General features: G+C 37.3%; 1 protein-coding gene across 1 annotated transcript; it reads right to left on the minus strand.

Moving 5' to 3' along the window:
• Positions 1–2,244: 2,244 nt before the first annotated feature.
• LOC148909566 (scavenger receptor cysteine-rich domain superfamily protein-like) lies at positions 2,245–15,355 on the minus strand. The gene is made up of 7 exons (XM_089034188.1): positions 15,103–15,355; positions 11,344–11,484; positions 10,430–10,690; positions 9,559–9,696; positions 8,040–8,285; positions 3,424–3,677; positions 2,245–2,484 (listed from the first exon to the last, which is right to left on the minus strand). Exons 1-7 carry the CDS (start codon positions 15,353–15,355, stop codon positions 2,245–2,247), a joined length of 1,533 nt encoding a protein of 510 aa, XP_088890314.1.
• Between the last annotated feature and the right edge of the window lie 1,046 nt (positions 15,356–16,401).

The following is a 16,401-nucleotide window of genomic DNA, read 5'->3' on the forward strand; positions in this document are numbered from 1 at the left end:
AAACTGACAAATCTGTACATAAGTGACCCGTGCATCATTCATATAACAAGATCTATTACACACGGATTCCCATGCATTCTAGGAAAAAGTAATAATAAAATATAATAATGTATGAATATACAGTAATCCAATAATGTTTTAAATATTCGTTTAAATACTTTCAAACGGAATGCATTCTTGAAACAAATAATGGTTCAAATAGTCATATAATCGAATGAACAATCGTTCTTGGGGGATACGCCTGATCTGGTTTGACTGTAAAAGTTCAATAAACATATACAAACATTTTTTATACATGTTCCTTTTTTATAATTTTAGCGTACATAAATCATTACAACATTACAGCAGATACGAGAATTTTTGTGTAATAACAAAGTCTCGTTCTACTATAATTGTTAAATGTTGCATGAATATATAATAAAAGTTCAAAAGTTTAATAAATGTCTCGTTTCAATACTACGAAATGCCGCAACGATAAGCCATTTACTTGTCATTTTAAAACTTATTCTCATTGACTTATTTACTATATATACTATATTTAATGTATATATGACATATTTTTATATGACCTTTTAAAATTGATATTTTATAAGATTTACGTGTTTATTATTTCTACGTACATACGATGATTAACGGTAAGGGGCAAAAATGGACAATGAATTATGTTTCACAAGTGTTATACAAGTCTACCACAGTGGTCAATGGGGAACAGTTTGTTATGGTGGTTCCGGCTTTGATATGAGAGATGCCAAGGTTGCATGTCGACAACTCGGTTATGCCAAAGCTGTAGGATATTGGTGGTTTGGACAAGGGACGGGCAAAGTATGGTTGTACAACATGCAATGTACAGGCTCAGAGTCCTCACTTGGAAGCTGTACTAGTAGTGGGTATGGCAATGGTGCTTGGTGCAGTCACGGCAACGATGTTGGTGTTGTATGTTCTGTCTTCTTAATATGTTTTTTTTTTAAGTGAGTACTCAATTTTAAAAAAACAATACAAAAAGAGGGCATCAGAGGTTTGATATTTTACATTTTGTATTTTTCACTTGAGCAGTGTCCATGACCATTACGTAATTTTCTGTTGTTGTGTTGTGTTTTTTTTTGTTCTGTCGGGTTGTGTTGTGTTTTGTCATGTGCTATTCTGTGCTGTTCTATGCTGTTCTGTGCTTTGCCGTGTCCCTTGATTACAGACTCATTTAGGTTACTTTAAAGTTTACAATGGACAACTTCCACCCATACAAACACTTTAAAATTTCAATGACCTTTACTGGAACAAATAAATAGACATTAACACACATAGATGTGGGTGGTAAAATCAAGGCTAAATCGAAGTAAAATCGAGGCACAAAGAAAGAGGCTAACTTTGAGGAACAGAGAACTCGAAACTGCAATATTACCAAAACATGGGCTATGCTATATTGCTTCAGCTCATAGACGTTGAACTCGCCTTGGATAAAATTACCGTATACACAACAATGAATTTCAAATTCACTGAGCCATGTGGTGATAATCACTAAAACAAATACGAAAAAATATTTGAAGGACCGACTGTTGCACCGAAAAGACAGGCCTTTCATCGAATACTACCTCTCCACCATTGTTGTCATAGAGTTTGACAATTTTCATTTACTCGGCAAGACTACTTATTAATTTCCCGACTTATCAAAGAATCATTTCAAATTTTAAAATCCAACATATTTTCAAGGAGGACTCAAACAGACTCAAGTCCACCTAGACAGAATGGTGATCACTTCATAATCTACTCCGCTCAAATCAAGTTTCTCGCCACTGATTTGTTTTCAACTGCGTATACTCAACGAAATCTATTAATAATATAACAAAAGCACACGACAGGATTGTATCGAAATTTTAAAATCCGTTAATCACGATTAGATACTGATCACGCGATTGCTACGCTGGTCAGCGGCCGACCAGGAAAAAGTAATTGCGGCGCACAGGTAAAAACCTTTACTAGACGTACTTTGAATGGGGGAAAAAGACTTGTATGGAACACATTTATTTACCACTTAGAGCAGCGTGTTCCACAGCCATATCGTACCCATACATCGTCCAAACATGTCCACATGCAACCTTAGCATCGGGCATATCCCAGCCACCGCAACATACTGGTACATAACGTACCACATTGACCTTGGTGATATACCTCCAAGATACCTAGCAGCATCACCGCCAAAGATAAATGCCGAGAAGCATTACATACTCAATGAATAATATAAATAAAGTACTAGATACCAGCATCATATTTGTGAGTATTGCAGTAAGAGTTAACACTTCCCCATCCAGCATGAGGACAGCTGCCAAGTGACGACTCTGAACCTGTACATGCCATGTAATTCACCCATACTTTACCCGTACCTCGTCCACGACGCGAAAATCCCACAGTTTTCGTTAAACCAATTTGGCGACATGCAACCTTTGCTTCCTCCATATACCAGTCATAAGTACACACTGTTCCCCACTGACTCTGGTGATACACCTCAACAAGACCTATATAGCTAACCCTATTTTAGCTAGAACTACTATATGGCTAACCCTATTTCAGCTAGAACTATTTTTAGACCGAAGAGGTGGGTATCAAACGCGTCCAAAGAGAAGAACCACTCACAGCAATTTTGATTGAATGACTATCAATGATAAAATAAGACAAAGAACATAATGAAGACAATAACGGATAGCATGTTGAATCCTTTACTTTGAATATTTTGGCTACCAGCTGTAGCCATCAGCTCCTAGCCTACAAATTAAAGATCGCATAAATTACATCTTTATTTCTTAAATGTAAACTCCATTAAATAAGCATAACGGCGTGGATGTGCCTTGTTTGTTGAGACTCCAATATTTGTTCTTTAATGTATAATCAACATAAAGCTTCCGATACATTTTCCATTGTAATTAGGCTGTATTTGTGCTAATATTTGGAAGTATTGATTTAAAAAGTGTTCAAGCCAGATGACAATTTTAATATTATTTTTCTGGATTACGAAGCGTGGACCTCTTTCTATACACGACTTACAACCCTATCAATATAAAGGCACGGTCCTTGTTTTTATTGGGAAAGCTATTTAAAGTCCGAAGCATTTTTTCGATGCTGAAAAGGACAACCTTCAAGAAGAGCTTCCAAGCCATACCTTACCGACCCTCGTCCATTCCAACAATATGCACCAAGCACCATTACCATAGCATGGAACAGCACAGAATAGCACAGGACAAAACGCGACACAACCCGACAGAACAAAAAAAAAACACAACACAACAACAGAAAATTACGTAATGGTCATGGACACTGCTCAAGTGAAAAATACAAAATGTAAAACATCAAACCTCTGATGCCCTCTTTTTGTATTGTTTTTCTTAAATTGAGTACTCACTTTAAAAAAAACAAACATAAGAAGACAGAACATACAACACCAACATCGTTGCCGTGACTGCACCAAGCACCATTGCCATACCCACTACTAGTACAGCTTCCAAGTGAGGACTCTGAGCCTGTACATTGCATGTTGTACAACCATACTTTGCCCGTCCCTTGTCCAAACCACCAATATCCTACAGCTTTGGAATAACCGAGTTGTCGACATGCAACCCTGGCATCCCTCATATCAAAGGCATAGTTGTAACCATCATAACACACTGCTCCCCATTGACCATTGTGGTAGACTAAAATAGTGGTTACACATTTACAGTTCCTTCAGGCTTATAGTGTCGTAAAATCGGTCGTAAATAACACAAAATGTCAAACACAATGCTAAGAGCTTGGGTGGAAGTGGATAAGTTAGACAATAAGTAGTATTGAATATGAGAGAGGTTTTGGCCAGAGGTTTTTCCAATTTAGCCGTGCCAACAATATTATAGACCCAAAGAAATGGTTTAAATCGAATTAAGATTTAATGAAAACTTTAGCTTCAGAAAATGACAAAATTATGGCTCATGTTAAAAAATAGGTTACATGTACACATGTACCAATTGACATAGTAACTTTATCAACCGTTGAACATATTTCATGAAATCACCGATGCGGCCCAATTATATTTGCATTTAGACAGACTAGTATGTGTGATGCTCGTTTACTGTGTTAGCCTCCAAAAACCGTAATTTCAGTTTGAAAGCAAAGTGTATCCATTAATGTACATACAAGTGTATAGTGTCAAAAAATAATTAGTTTAATGATGCTGCAAATTGCAAACTTGGGGTAGGTTATTTGTATGTGTAAATTAAAATAAAATTTTCACTTCCCATCCTGCTCAGCCATATCTTACCCGTCCCTCGTCCATACAGCGAAGGTCCTACACTTTTAGTAACATCAAAGTTATAAATGTTTATAAAAATGAAACAATTTTTATAAAGCATCTATCCAGAAGCTGCTCTATCATTTTATTCTATTAATTATGTTATCTTTTTTAAGAAATTGTTATATAATTATATATAGTTGTTAACCTGTCATTTTTAGTGTAATTTCTTTCTTCTATTGTAAAGTATTGAAACTTGTTAAATACTCAATAAATTATTATTAATATTATTATTATTATTATTAGGCGCTGAAGTTAAACGATAACGATAATACATATAAAAAAATAAAAAAATAAAAAAATTACTTTATTTAATGAGGGTGACTTACATTACTGGTGACCCAGTAGTTTTCATAACTGGCAAGGAGGCAAACCAGTTGGCTATTTACAAGCATGGACGAGAAACTGAATCTGAACTGATCAGTGATCAGGACAAATACTGTTTCACCTAGTGGCCACAGCGGGACTCGAACCCGGCACCACCGGATTGCGGGATCGACGCTATGACCACTCGACCATGCTAGCTTCTATATAATGATAATAAATTAAAAATAGGAATTTCAAATAATGACGATTAGATTTAGCAACAAAAACACGGACCAAATGAGTTTTTAGAGCATATTTGAATAAAGGTAACGAAGATAAAGTGCGTATAGATAAGGGGAGTGAATTCCATAGTTCAGGAGAAGAGACAGCAAAACACCAAGAACCTTCGTATCTTGCATTTCCCAGTACGAGTGAAGTATATATCCTCTAACAAACGCCCAGAAAACGTGCACATACACGACACCAGCATCATATTGGTGAGTATTGCAGCCAGAGCCAACGTTTCCCCATCCAGCATGACGACAGCTGCCAAGTGACGACTCTGAACCTGTACATGCCATGTTATTCATCCATGCTTTACCCGTACCTCGTCCTTCCCAAGAAAATCCCACAGCTTTAGTGAAACCTATTTGCCGGCATGTAACCTGTGCTTCTTCTATATACCAGCCATCACGACAGACCACCACCTGCTTAGTTCAGTTGGTAAGAGCGTCGGTTTGTTGTGCGGGAGGTCGCGGGTTAAGCCAGGACTGAACCTCCACTCACGGTCCCAAAATAATTGAGGAGAAGGTGCTGCCTTTAAAAAAAACATCAATATATACGACTGTGTAACCCTGTATGACCCTGCCATCCGTCGTGAGAACCGCTCCCAGGTGTGACTTTGGAGAACCGGTACAAGCATCGTGATCGGAGTCAGAGGGAACGTTTCCCCATCCATTTTGAGTACAGCTTCCAAGTGAGGCTTCTAACCCTGAACATCCCATATTCTTTTTCCCCTACTGCTAACGTATCTATTCGTGTTCCGCAAGGGTCAATTCTTGGACACTTGCCATTCACGGTATACATCAATGGGACACATCGGAAGTTAGCAAAAATAACAATATCTATGTTTGCTGATGACATGGCGCTTTTCTGGGCTGATACATCTGCAACTGATCTTCAAAGAAAATTAAATGCTGATCTTGAGAGCGTCTCGTCCTGGCTTCAAGCTAATAAATTAACACTTCGCATTGATAAAATGAATTTCATCATAATTGGCACTTCTGGTCAACTCAAGAAGATAGACAACATCCACCTTTTCGTCAATGACAACAATTTTGAAAGTGTGAAATCCTTTAAATATCTTGGTGTCATCATAAACGAAAATAGGCGCTCAATAAGCACATGTGCCTACTGCCATAAGAAATCATTATAAATTGTTATACAGGAAAGGAATGGAAGTTGGTAGCTGACTATTGATTTTTATATGAAGGATATATATGTCGTAGTAAATAATTTTATCACCGTAGGTACGAAAGATAGTAGACTGACGTTTCGGACGTTAGTCCTTCGTCGGAGTTAATGTCTGCTTTGGCAGAGTTATGCCGATGGAAAAGCTGTAACATGAATTTGCACCATGACAACAAGAGCACCTTGTGACCTTTGCAGGTAGAATAAACGTTTCCCCATACATTGCGCGAACAGCTTCCAAGTGAGGTTTCTGAGCCTGAAAAATGCATGTTGTACAGCCATATCTTGCCTGTGCCTCGTCCATGGTACGAGAATCCTACAGTTTTACTGAAACTAATCTGTCGGCATGTAACTTTCGCATCATTCATATCAGGACCAATCATGAGGAGCTTTGGCAAAAAACGTTTAAACTTTGATTGACATAAAGTAGTTTCATGTTACGTTTAGCGACACCTTTAAGGTATCGCAGTCAAAAAGTGCATTAGAGTAGTTGGTTTTATTAAGAATACACTATAGTAGTTTCATGTTTCATGTGGTTTTTGTTTTATCAAGCATGGAATGACTTACCGTGGAATGACTTACCGTGTATCTGTTCTAATAACAAAGAACGAATGTATGTTGACAACAGGATTAACACCTGCACACTTATACTTAAGGAACGATGGACATTACTTTACACCTAAAAGACCTCATGCAAAGTTAACGTTTTTGACCAAAGCTCTTCATGAATGCACTCGTGTTTACAAAGATAGAGAAATTAACAAGTCGCTTCTTCCTGTAAGATTTCAAAGCGTTTCAACCCGAACAATCTTCCACGATAGTATAACAAAAATCATCTAAGATCGTGTTTGAGACCCTAAGTTTTTGGTGTCTGATGCCCATTATACCTATTTACTGTCTCCGCTTATTGTTCAGCTAGCAAAGACTACGCAATTTCTTAAACAAAGTGAAATTCCTACGTATAATGGACTCCCTACTACTCCCAAAACGTCAAAAGTGGTCTTGTATAATTTGAGCTTGATTGAAAAGTGTCTCAACTCTAATAATCTTACGTGAAGATATACGATAGAAAAACGAAGATCGATGTTTGGAACCCTAATTTTTCCAATGTCTGATGCCTATCCTTTTTCTTTCATATCAGATCATTGGCTTATTTGAAGCTTTTAAAGTTATGCATTAGGGAGAGAACGTAACTTTTTTATTTAATTGTGTCTTCTTATTGTTCAGCTAGCAATATTATTCAAACAACGCAGGCTTAGACTTAGAACGACTACACGATTTTCTTCAATTAAGTATTATGTAGCTATACGTCTATTAAAATCCATACAGCTTTGGTGAAAGCAAGTGAGGAGGAAACATTTTTCCAATACATTAATAGTGGACTTCTATAAAACTAAAAAAACATAGATTCTGTATATCGTAATTCAACAAAACGACATCAACTTCTTGCTATCCCGTTGCAGTGAGAATTAGCGTTTACCCATCTAGAATGAGTACAAACTACATCGCCTGCTTTGAAAACTATATTTAGAATATAGTTACGTTGAAATCACACAGTATCCCCCATTGAACCAATAAATACAGATCAACACAAAGACATCAAAGATTTTTTCCTTCTATGTAAAAAACTCCTTCCACCTTCACAATATTCGAAAAATAACAATAATAACAAGATTAAAAATTATTCTCCGAGAAAGGCTGTATTTTATAACTATGCAATGCATCAAGCAATTCTCATATCGTAAAAATATCGTCGAAAACTTCAATTACAATATTTTTTTCTGATTTTAGGGTTTTAGGATATACCTGCTCGACGAAGTTAGCCTCATCTCGGATAATTATCTAAACGATATATTTGTTCATAGCAACACATTCCAGCCAGGCTAAGAGCGGAAAACTGTATCTCAGGTTCTCGTTTAAGTGAATCCCACACCAACATCATATATGTGCTGGTTACAGTCAGAGTGAACACTACCCCATCCGTTGTGAGTACAGCTAGCAATTGTGGTTTCTGAGCCTGTACACTGCATCTTCCACAGCCATACTTTACCCGACCCTTTTCCATTCCACCAATATCCTACAGTTTTAGTAAAGCCAAGTTGTCGACACGCAATCTTCGCATCATTCATGTCAAAGTAACCACTACACACTGTCCCCCGTTGCCCACTGTAGTAGACTCGTATTTTACCAACCACATTTGAATCTGTAAAGTATTACCAGTATTTTCAATAGACTGAAATTAATCAGAGTAAACGTATGCAAAGGTACCGAACATTTCGTTTGGTTGACAGATCTTACTCTTCACTTATAAGGCTAATTATGGACTCGCACCGGCGTATATAAACGAACTTCTCACTTAAAAAACTCCTTCTAGAACTTAAGGTCATCCGGCGACTTTCTATTACAACCACCTAGAACAAAAATTCGACGTACACTTGGTGATCGTAGCTTCACTGCGGCAGCACCAGCGCTTTGGAACAAATTACCTAATGCAGTCCGCCGTGCTTGTGGTATGCAATCCAAAAGGCCATATGCTTATTCATATACTTATAATTCTTTTTTTTCTTTTCTTCTTCTTCTTCTTGTTATTATCTTTGTTTATTTAAACTTACAGTATGCGTAATACTTTACGAGAATAAAGCGGAACTTTATAGTTCTAGGCTATATCCTTAGTGTGTCACTAACAAATGTTTATTCAAAGGTGTAGAATGCCTCAACTATTTCGCAGTTTTGCGATATTACTCATTTTTGGCATTGTGTTATCAAATTTTGTCCATCATCTTTGGCTACCCTTTCCACATCATGTACAAGTTGTTTCTTATAACCCGCTAGAAAATCTAGGGATATGGGCTCTTTAGACCTGATTCGGTACATTTCTGTTGTTTTAATAGTGTTCGTTCTTCAATAATGCCTATATTACAAACAGTTCCTTCAATGATCAACCAGGTCTTCTTCTCTTTGTCCTTTATCACTGTGTCCGGCTTGTTAGCTCCGTTTTTGGTGCAACCTTTAGATGTATTGCAATGTCCCAGAGTATCTTTCCTTTTTTGTTCTTTACGACAGGTTCTGGTATTGGTTGTTTGTGCCATGGCGTCGGCAGATCTTCATCTTTAGTGAACCTATAGAACGATATGATTTCATGGAAAATAGGGTGTAGCATCCGATCGGGTCTTGCTTTGTATAGGGATTGTGCGATAGCAGAACATCCGCATAGCAAGTGTGGTATCGTTTCTTCTTGGACGTGGCATAACCTGCATCTTAGGTGTCCTCCTTCTTTCTTTAACTTTTTTCTACGATATGCCTTAGTTGTCAGTAACTGTTACAGGATACTAGTGTGTACACTGTAAACAACGCCAGGAATGTTCTTTCATATTTTAGGGATGTTAGAGATCTTAGAGAAGACGTTTCCCCATGAGAACAGCTTCCAAGTGAGGACTCTGAGCCTGAACATCCCATGCTGTATAGCCATATCTTACCCGTACCTCGTCCGTCGTACGAAGCTCCTACAGTTTTGGTAAAGCCAAGTTGGTGACATGCGACCTTTGCATCTGGCATACCCCAGTAATCATTACATACTGTTCCCCATTGACCCTGGTGATACACTTCCACGAGACCTAGAATAGAATATTTGTGAGTAGGGCATTTAAAGTTATCGTTTCCCCATCCATTGTACGGACAACTTACTAGAGGTGCTCCAGGACCTGTACATTGCATGCATTGGTGTACCAAGAGAATATTAAGTAAATATTCTCTTGTTTCTACCAATACTTTACCCCTTTTATGAAACCCATTTGGCGACATGCAGCCTTCGCTTCCTCCATGTACCAGTTATTAGTACACTCTGTTCTCATTGATTCTGGTGATACACCTCAACGTGACTTATATCACTGGATAGCCATATTTTAGGATATTCTTCGACGATTAAAATTGTGACATAGCACGCTAAAATGTTATCTTATTATAAAAGGCTGATTGTTTAAAAGAACTTAAAAGTTTTGAACTTTTTTGACCTAAATCGTCGTCAGGATAAGTACGATTTGTAGAAGCCAAGCAAGTTTTTTCAATTCAGATTATTTACTTTTAGATGGAAGAGCATGGTGTAAACCAAAATCTCAAATAGAATTATCGCACACAACAGTTTTAGTTCAATGCTTGTAAACTATGGAACAGGAACAGACAACGTTTCAAAACAGTTTTTTTCGGAATACCCTCACTTAGATTGCTTTATACGAATAACTTACAGCTCTAGAAATATAAAAGTTACAAACATATGGTTTTCAAAGTAAGGTAGTACTATCACTTGGGTAGTGCTACTGAAGCACTATTGTATAATGTTCTGATTTGTACCACGACGACAGCACACGACACCTGCATCAACAGTGTGATCGCAAGAGGAAACTTGTCCCCATCCATTGTGGCTACAGCTTCCAAGTGAGGTTTCTGAGCCTGTACACTGCATGAGCCACAGCCATATCTTACCCGTCCCTCGTCCATAGTGCGAAGCTCCTACAGCTTTGGCAAAACCAAGTTGTCGACATGCAACCTTCGCATCTGGCATATCCCAGTAACCTTGACACACTGTTCCCCATTGACCTTGGTGGTACACCTCTGAGACACCAAACAGCATCACACCCATTAATAAACACCGAGAAGAAATACTTACTCAATTGATAATATAAAAAAAGCAAAAGATATATTGGTGAGTATTGCAGCTAGAGCCAACGTTTCCCCATCCATCGTGAGAACAGCTTCCAAGTGAGGTTTCTGAGCCTGTACACTGCATGTTCCACAGCCATATCTTACAAGACTCGGATATATTAGTAGTCTCTGCTACTTTCAAATCCGAGTATAAATAAAAAGATTGTTATTATTATGAAATCTATATTGATGACACTAGTTTAATTCTTGTAGTTGGTTATTTGATATTTTCAAACTTCAAATTCAGACTCAATTAATAACATAAACAAAGTACAAGATATCATCATCATATTGGTGAGTATTGCAGCTAGAGCCAACGTTTCCCCATCCATCGTGAGAACAGCTTCCAAGTGAGGTTTCTGAGCCTGTACACTGCATGTTCCACAGCCATATCTTACAAGACTCGGAGATATTAGTATCGTCTCTGCTACTTTCAAATTCGAGTATAAATAAAAAGATTGTTATTATTACGAAACTATATTGATGACACTAGTTTAGCTCTTCTAGTTGGTCATTTGAGATTTTCAAGCTTTAAATTCATAGTTTAAAGAGTGTTATATTACGTTCCAAAGAGAAGTTTCGTTCACAGTAATGACCCGCAGATGCTTTGGCATAACCAAGTTGTCGACATGCAACCTTGGCATCCCTCATGTCAAAGTTACCACCATAATCACACATTGTTCCCCATTGACTACTGTGGTAGACTAAAATAGTGGTTACATCTTTAAAGTTCTTTCAGGCTTATACAATCGTAAAGAAAACGAAATTTCAAACACAATCCTAAGTGCTTGGGTGGAAGTGGCTAAGCTAGACCATAGTTACTATTGCGTATAAGAGAGCTTTTGGCCAGAGGTTTTTTCCAATTTGGTTGTGCCAACAATATCATAGCCCCAAAAAATCGAATTAAAATTCATTGAAAACTTTGAGTGCAGATACTTATGTAGCAGCTTCAGAAAATGAGAAAATTGTGGCTCATGTTAAAGAATAGGTTACATGTACACATTTACCATTTGACATCGTAACTTTATCAACCGTTGAACATATATTTAACATATTGCTAGGATAAACTAGTACCATACCAGTTTCCCGCCATTTTAATCAAGCTAACCATTCTCTTGCTGACTTCATTGTTTTCGGTCTTTTTTTGATTAACGGCAACAATGATTGTCTCAAGACCAAAGAAATGCGGCTTATTCACCTATTGGGCACTCCTAGTCCCAACGGGATTAAAGACCCATTGTTATTTACCGTGATTTTCGTGGTCCATGAAATTCAAAGATTCATATATTGAATAATGACTCCATATTAAATCCTTTTCAGACATAAGACACAATAATGATTTTTTTTACATTCTTTTACGGCTTTAGGGACTATTTAAGAGTTTATTCAAAAGGTTGGAATTGTTTTTTCAGTGGTGAACACGATTCAAAATGTAAACAAATTGTGATGCATCTCGGTAAGTGGCAATGGGTCTTTAATGAACGCTTTGCTTTTAACTAATCCACTCTTTTGTCTTTTGATATTTTTCTCTCTCGATATTCTTCTTTCCTTGCCCACCTTACCTTGTTCCCATTGGTTTCTTTTGTCTTGTTCTCAGTGATATAAGCACTCCTTCCTACAACCTCTATCTCTTTCACTCCGACGAAGGACTAGTGTCCAAAACGTCAGTAAGTTTTTTCATCTTTTCACGGCGTAAAATTTACCCTTTTATCATTAAAGTGTGTGTAATTAAGGGGAGTTCAATCCATTGTTCAGAAGCAGAGACAGTAAAACAACATGAAACGGCATGCATCCTTCGTATTTACCATAAGCAGGTACGTATATATTCTCAAGTATATATTCTTCAAGTATATATTCTCTAACAAACACCGAGAAACGTGGACGTAGACGACACCAGCATCATATTGGTGAGTATTGCAGCCAGAGTCAACGTTTCCCCATCCAGCATGAGGACAGCTGCCAAGTGACGACTCTGAACCTGTTACCTCGTCCTTCCCACAAAAAACCCACAGCTTTGGTGAAATCCATTTGCCGGCATGTAACCTGTGTTTCTTCTATATGCCAGCCGTCACGAAAGACTGTTCGAATTCCCCAATGACTTTGAGCCACAGACTTCCTATGTTCGTCAAACAGTCAATGCGGGTGTCGGCACTTATATTCGACATATCTCGTTTCGTAGGAGTAACATTTGAATATGTAAACAACGTCACCTTGGTATACATATATATTAAAAAAGTATACATATAAAAGTATACATATATATAAAAAATAATAACAATTATTGAGTAAATAAAGAAACTTCTATGTTAGTTAGAAAGTTCTATGTTAGATATTAAAACATATAACAACACTGAACACGTACCATTTTAACAAACTTTAACATTGAACAGACACATTTTTTATAATATAACATTGCGTGCATATTTATTGATCACTACGGCTAGGATGATACATGAATTCTAAAAATTGAACCAAAGCACACGACACCAGCATCCCATTCGTGGCGGTTGCACTCAGATCGAACGCTTCCCCATCCACTGTGAGAACAGCTTCCGAGTGTGGCTTCTAAGCCTGAACACTGCATGCTTTCTAGCCATGCTTTACCCGTTCCTCGCCCACCGTACGAAAATCCATATACCAGTCTTCACAACTCACTAACTACTGTGAAAAATATTTTAGATGGCAATACACATAACCATTGGGACGGTTATGAGCATTTTTGAGGTTGCATTGCGTATTTTTATGATTTAGTTTTAAACCCGTTTAGTTAAACCACTCTTGCAATTGGTGTGAGCAAAGCATTACATGGAAAGAGTTGTATTTTTTCAAAAGAATACAAAATTTGATAACATATAAAAAACATCAATATCCACTAACAAACACTCAGAAGCGTGATGAACACGAACAAAGTACACGACACAAAGTACACGACACCAGCATCGTGTTGGTGAGTGTTGCAGTCAGAGTGAACGCTTCCCCATGCATTGTGAGAACAGCTTCCAAGTGATGCCTCTGATCCTGAACGTCCCATTCCGAACAGCCATATCTTACCCGTTCCTCGTCCATCGTGGGAAGGTCCAACAGCTTTGATAAAACCAAGTTGACGACATGCAACCTTCGCATCATTAATGTACCACCTATCAAACCATTTGTTTTTCTGCACGCGCATTTACTGCGCACTCTACGCTGTTTGCTTAGTTTTTGGGGGGTTTTCCGTAATTTCGACTCTGACCTGAATATGAATGTGCACGTCGAAAGCTTGGCAAATACGACAGGAATGTGAAGAAGTAATTTGTTCAACTTTCTGGAATATTTTTGCATTTATTTTCCAAAGCTTTCGACCTACATTGTCACCTTGAGGGCAGATTTGAACATTTGAACATAGGAAAAGCACAGGAAAACGTTAGCAAACAGCGTAGAAAGCGCGCGTATTTGCGTGTGCAGAAAATCAAACGATCAAATAAATGATATCATTGGATGATATTTATATTCTAACAATAGCATAAAAATATGCACATGATGGGGCACGGGGATTTCTTCTCTTAGTTCATATTCTCTTGTCAGTAATCATTACATGCTGTTTCCCATTGACCCTGGTGATACCCTACTCCCTCCCTAAACATCAACATGTCAGTTGACAGTTGTGGTAGTGCGAGTGAGTGAGCTCGGAGACATTAGCAGTCTCTGATAATCTCGAATCCGAGTTTAAATAAAAAGATTACTATTACGAAACCTTTGATGATGATAATAATAATAATAATAATAATAATAATAATAATTATTATTATTATTATTAGAAAGAGACGAAAATATGTGAAATATTTAACGCATAACATCTTATGTAATTCATTCGTTCACAACCAACTGTATTCACTATATTCAAAGCGATTTTAGTTTCAAATACGTGTAATTTAAAGAGTGTTTTATCTATTTTAAACCAAAATTTGGCTATGTATATATGTTGACAGTAAAAAGTTTTTTCACTGTAAAGTAAACATGAATCACTATCCAGAAGCTGCACTAGGTGCTGAATATAAACGATAACGATAATAGATGCAATGAAAAGAAATTAAATATGAATTTCAGATAACAGCGATGAGAATAAGCAAGAAAAAACGGATTTGAATACATGAAGTTTTAGAGTATATTTGAATGAGCTTTATGAAGATAAAGTGCGTATAGATGAGGGACTCAATTCCAAAGCTCAGGAGCAGAGACAGCAAATCATCATGAAACGGCATGGAACTTTCGTATCTTGCATATCCCGGTACGATTGATTGATATACACTAACAAATACCGAGAAGCGTGCACGTACACACACCAGCATCATATTGGTGAGTAGGGCAGCCAGAGCCAACGTTTCCCCATCCAGCATGAGGACAGCTGCCAAGTGACGACTCTGAACCTGTACATGCCATGTAATTCACCCATACTTTGCCCGTACCTCGTCCTTCCCACGAAAATCCCACAGCTTTAGTGAAACCCATTTGCCGGCATGTAACCTGCGCTTCTTCCATATACCAGCCATCACGACAGACCGTTCCCCATTGACTCTGGTGATACACCTCCACCATAAATATATGAAAAACCCTATTATGTATTTTTTCAGATAATGTACACTTACTTTATTTCTTTTCAGATTATTTATACTTATTTTAAATGGAAGTGTGTAAATTGAAATTCAAAAGAGAAGAGAATTTAGACCACCGCCTGGTTGGTTCAGTTGGTAAGAGCGTCGGTCTGTTGTGCGTGAGGTCCACCCAGGGTCTAAAATTAAATGAGGAGAAGGTGCTGCATTTATAATTACATCTGCAAATGGTTAGCTCTTCAACCCTGTAACCCTCAAACACCTTGATGTCATCATAAGTGAAAACCTCAATTGTAGTGATCACATAGAAGAAATACAAAATAAAGTTGCCCAGCGTCGCGTCTTGGTGTTTTAAAACGTATCAAACACCATTTACCCATGGGAACTATTTAACACATTTATGTCAATACAATGTTTCTGCCTGTCATAGAATATGCTGCTGCCTCTTTTTCTTCTTCGTCTTCTTCTTCTTATTTTCTAGGTCTTTTACAACAATTGATTTGCATTTCTTACACTCCAAGCCAAAAAGCATTTAGTTAAACCGGTTTTTTCTTAATGCTATGATATGCGAGCATTTATTTTTACAAAGATCAAAATAACTGAAACTTGTTCAACTTGTTAAACATAATATACCGTTTAAAGGCTGCATTGCGTTTTTTGATAATTTTCGAAATCCGTTTAGTTAAACCACTTTACAGTCAAAACGGCTCAAGCTTACCCTCCTATGTCCCATTAATGGTTTATTATTCGATCATTTAAATTTATCATTCTCTTCGTAATATGAAAACTTTGGATTCAAATTAATAACCGATTTAAAATTATAAATATAAACTACACAACAGGAAAAACGAAATATTTAAAATCATTGCCTGAATACGTCACGTATGCGTATTGGCGGAATTCGTAAAGTTTTATGAATGTGACAGCAGATTTGGTGGGCAGGTTATCTAAATTTCAAAATTTGATTTGGCCCTAAAAGGGACCAGCGTGTCATATGCTGATTTTGTTTTTTAGATATTTTCTGTAATTACC

The sequence above is a fragment of the Actinia tenebrosa genome, unplaced genomic scaffold (genome assembly GCF_029948245.1).
Source record: "Actinia tenebrosa isolate PJP-AT-01 unplaced genomic scaffold, QUT_ActTen_1.0 PGA_scaffold2__45_contigs__length_23673736, whole genome shotgun sequence".
Classification (NCBI taxonomy): Eukaryota; Metazoa; Cnidaria; class Anthozoa; order Actiniaria; family Actiniidae; genus Actinia; species Actinia tenebrosa.